This window comes from Alligator sinensis, unplaced genomic scaffold, assembly GCF_000455745.1.
Source record: "Alligator sinensis unplaced genomic scaffold, ASM45574v1 scaffold602_1, whole genome shotgun sequence".
Lineage (NCBI taxonomy): Eukaryota > Metazoa > Chordata > Crocodylia > Alligatoridae > Alligator > Alligator sinensis.
Window position 1 is genome coordinate 3,088,950 of NW_005841976.1, and position 3,974 is coordinate 3,092,923.

General features: G+C 43.0%; 1 protein-coding gene across 4 annotated transcripts in view; it reads left to right on the plus strand.

The window, feature by feature from the left end:
• NOX4 (NADPH oxidase 4) overlaps window positions 1-3,974 on the plus strand; it is a 285,490-nt gene that overhangs the window by 161,560 nt on the left and 119,956 nt on the right. For all 4 annotated transcript variants that reach the window (XM_025200844.1, XM_025200842.1, XM_025200845.1 and 1 more), the window contains 2 exons: window positions 3,067-3,231; window positions 3,362-3,424. In XM_025200844.1, coding sequence (XP_025056629.1) covers window positions 3,067-3,231; window positions 3,362-3,424 — 228 coding nt within the window. The remainder of the gene's footprint in view (window positions 1-3,066; window positions 3,232-3,361; window positions 3,425-3,974) is intronic.

A 3,974-nucleotide genomic window follows, 5' to 3' on the forward strand; every position in this document is an offset into this window, starting at 1 on the left:
CATGGTAGATCTGGTAGTATTGTGCATGGTACTTTACATAATTGAACCATGTATTCCACCTCTTCACAACTGATTCAGCTGGTCGTGTTAATGAATCAATACTCTGTTCCTTCATGTACCTCAAGAACCACGCACGACGAGCTGCAGCTTTCACTTAAAGTGACTTCATCAAAGCAACAAAACGATCCACTCACTTGAAGGTATCTCGCCAAGTATTTCCTGCCAGAACAACCATATGTGCATAGCAATGAATGTACACACAGTTTGACCACAGATTGCAAAGCACATCGTTAAAAGCCTTTGCCATGTAGCACACACTCTCTGTTACAAATGTTACTATTCACTCAAGTGGGATGCTGAATTCCACCCTACAAGAAATCAAGGCTTGTGAAATGGTGGCTTGATACTTTCCCCAGGCACACTGTTTTTACCAATTGTGGTATGGGAATGTCAACATGCCTAGGAGGACATGCCTTGAGCATCCAAAATAAAATGTTGAAAACTGGTCTATTTCGGAAGTTGGTTGTTTTGTTGGCAATCATGGCAATGAAGTTTCCCTCAAAGTCATTAAGAAGGTGCTGTTTTTCCTCTTCAAAAAGAGCAGGTAGGTGGGAATACAATTGGTCTAACTTGGGAATGCTCCCACCTTCCTTAACATTCTTGCTCAAAAAATCCTTGACAACATTTTGTGTAGAGGAAAGTCTGCTGGGTGAGCAAAGGGGATCCTAAAAAGGACTGCTTAGTTTTGATTGCAGCTGCTGAATCACTCTCTTGTCCCATTCCACGGATGAAGCGATTAGCCTGTGACTGTCACCTATGTATGGATCTGTGACTAGGGACTCCCAGTGATTACTTCATCTGACTCTGTTGCCACTAGTCCAGTACCGCAGGGCTTTGTAGAGATTTGGGTATTGGTGATTGGTTATTGTGGTAGATGTTGGGTCAAGTTGGAGAAGCCTGCGCGTGACTTGTTTTATGTAAGGAGGCCATTGGGCATTGGCAACCACATAGATCTTGGCAGGGGAGAAACCTGTGTCCAGTGGAAAGGATATCCAAGATAACTGGGGTTACTCTTCTACCACAGCCTTCAGTTTTCTTGAAGCACAGTACCCAAAAATGGACACAGTACTCCAGGTGAGGCATCACCAGGGCCAAATAAAGAATTGCTTCTATTGATTTGCAAGTGACTCTCCTATTAATACATCCCAGTATGATATTGGCCATTTTTTACTCAAATGGAATTGAGTTTGATGCTCCTGCTTTACTTGTATTGCCAGGTGATTGCTTCATACATATGTCAAGGCATCAAATAATGGCCTCTTTGGGATCTGAGTTAATAATGTATTGTCGAGTTGGGCTATGTGGCACAGCACTGTTCCGCTTTGACTTCCATTTTGAGGTTTCGATGGAACAGTGTTTTGTTTTGAGTTTTGTTTCATTTTGAAAGCACTATTCTGTTTCATTTCGTTGAAACCATTTTGCTGTTTCAATGCTGTTTCGATGTTTTGCCCATAGGCTATAATGGGGAATAATAAAAATGCTTAAAACCTTGTCATTTCTTGCCTGATTTGGATGAAATCACAGGGGTGGTAGCCCGTTCTGAGGACATGATGCCTGCCAAGTTTCAAAGAGATAGGTGCAGGGGTTTCTGGGACACTGCACTTCAAGATGTTGACAAGCAAAACCGCTGTACTTGCCGGAAGCGGCAGCTTCCTGTCATCTGGCCCACAGATCCAGGGGCCTGCACCCCTGGGAAGGCTGTGGGGCTGTGCCAGACTCCTCCCAGGGGTATGGGCCCTCAGATCTGCATGCGGGATGACATCATGCTGTTGCTTCTGGCTGGGGCCAGCGCCAGGACCAATCTTCCTGGTGCTTGGCACGGGCTGCACCCAGTGCCAGTCCCAGCCAACAGCATCAGCCTCCTGTCATCTGGCAGGCAGATTGGGGGCCCACCCGCACCCCTGGGAGGGCTGCGGGGTTGTGCCAGACTCCTCTTGGGGGTGCGGTCCCCCGATTTGCCTGTCAGATGACAGGAGGCTGGGTGCAGTCTGCACCCAGCACCAGGAATATTGGTGATGCCACTAACCCCAGGTGGCAAAACCAGCCTCCTGTCATCTGGCAGATTTGCACCAGACAAGAGGAGGCTGCTGCTGCTGCCAGCTGGGACCGGTGCTGAAGCCAAGTAAGCCCAGCTTCGAAACTTGAAACGTTTCAAAACTTTCTAAATATTTTAAGTGCCCTTGTTTCATTTTGAAGCCGTTTTGAAACCGTTTTGAAGGCTTTTGTTTCATTTCAATTTCGCTGTTTCGAGCTCAAAACGCATCGAAACAGCGTTAAAACAAAACACCTGGTGAAATTTTCCAGAGCCCTACTGTAGAGCTCTAGGTAGGGGAGGAGCTCCCATGCACATGGGGCCACCTGGACAAAATTTCACATGTATTTCCTCAGTAGCATTTAACATTATTGAGTGGCTGATAGACTTAGAAATGCCTTATGCTTGTGCCTGAAGAAGGGTGTTTATACACGAAAGCTTGCAAATAATTTTTCCAACTATTTTAGTTGGTCTAATAAAAGATATCAGATTTACCCAAAGAACCTTGTCTGCCTATGTCCTTAGATCAGCACGGCTACAACCAACACTCCTGAAAAAGAGTAGCAGGCAGTGCTTTTATTGGTAAGATAACTTGTCTTACAGTCTTTTGGAGGTTGGTTTGTCTGAAGCAGCAGGGCCTAATTCTTTGCGTTGTTGATCTGTTGAAGTCCAGTAGAGCTCCAGTCACATGAAACTGGAATAATACATTTGCAAATGAGGTCCTAAGTGTGAAGTGATCTTTGGTTTTGATTAAGCTTATGTCTGAAATCCATTTGTACCTGTCAGCAGTGTGGCAGTTAGATTGATTTAGCTATTGCTATGCACATGGATTTCTGCATATAGAGAAACATGGGGTTATTTGTATAGTCAGATGTTACTCAATGTGCAAATGGCAGAGCTAGTCCCTACAATCAATTGTGTTGCTTTTTAAATGAAGAAATCACTTGAGTAACGTTGTTGTTGTTGTCCTTCAGACCTGGCTGTGGATTTCTGGACCTTTGTGCTTGTATTGTGCAGAAAGGCTCTATCGCTACATCCGAAGTAATAAACCGGTCACGATAACTTCTGTGATAAGCCATCCCTGTAATGTCCTTGAATTGCGAATGATGAAAAACAACTTTAAAGCAAGGCCAGGTCAGGTAAGGTGCCTCAAGCATATAGAAATGACAGCTTTCAACTTTGGAGTCTTAGTAGTAATATCCATAACAATGTTTTGAACGCATCTTTTTTTTTTCTATTACTCATTTTTCTCCGGATGATTTATTTCAGTACATTATTCTACATTGTCCAAGAGTGTCAGCATTAGAGAGCCATCCATTTACTCTCACAATGGTAAGACATCATTTTTATTTTGATTGATTACTTTTTCATAGTTTCCCATTGTATTTATTTCTGGTGAGTGCATGTTCTCTCTTCTTCACGGAGAAAATTCTTTAAAGAAGAGGTTACGTTTCAGTTATGAGGACACCTGTGAATATAAAGTACCATGATTTTTATGCCGCTAAATGATCTTTATGTATTTACCTTTGTCCACTCTTGAGAAAATGATTAGGGAAACCTGTTTTCTAACTTTTCCATGAATAGAAAATACTACTACAAATAGAAAATTCATTCAGTTTTGACCATTCATACAAAAGAAGCTATCCTAAAGCTGAATAAGGCTGAATTAACCCTTTTATTTGGAATAGTAGCTTTGGGATTCCCTGAAACCTGAGGAATTTGGCAAGGAAACTTGCTGAGATGCATATTCAGGTTTACATATAGACATATATGAGAACCAAGGAAAAGTAAAGAATATAGTAATATAGTAATGAGCACCGCACCATTACAACTGACTCCAGCACTTACGTACAAACTCAGAGTGGCAGGGGCAGAGCCCCCC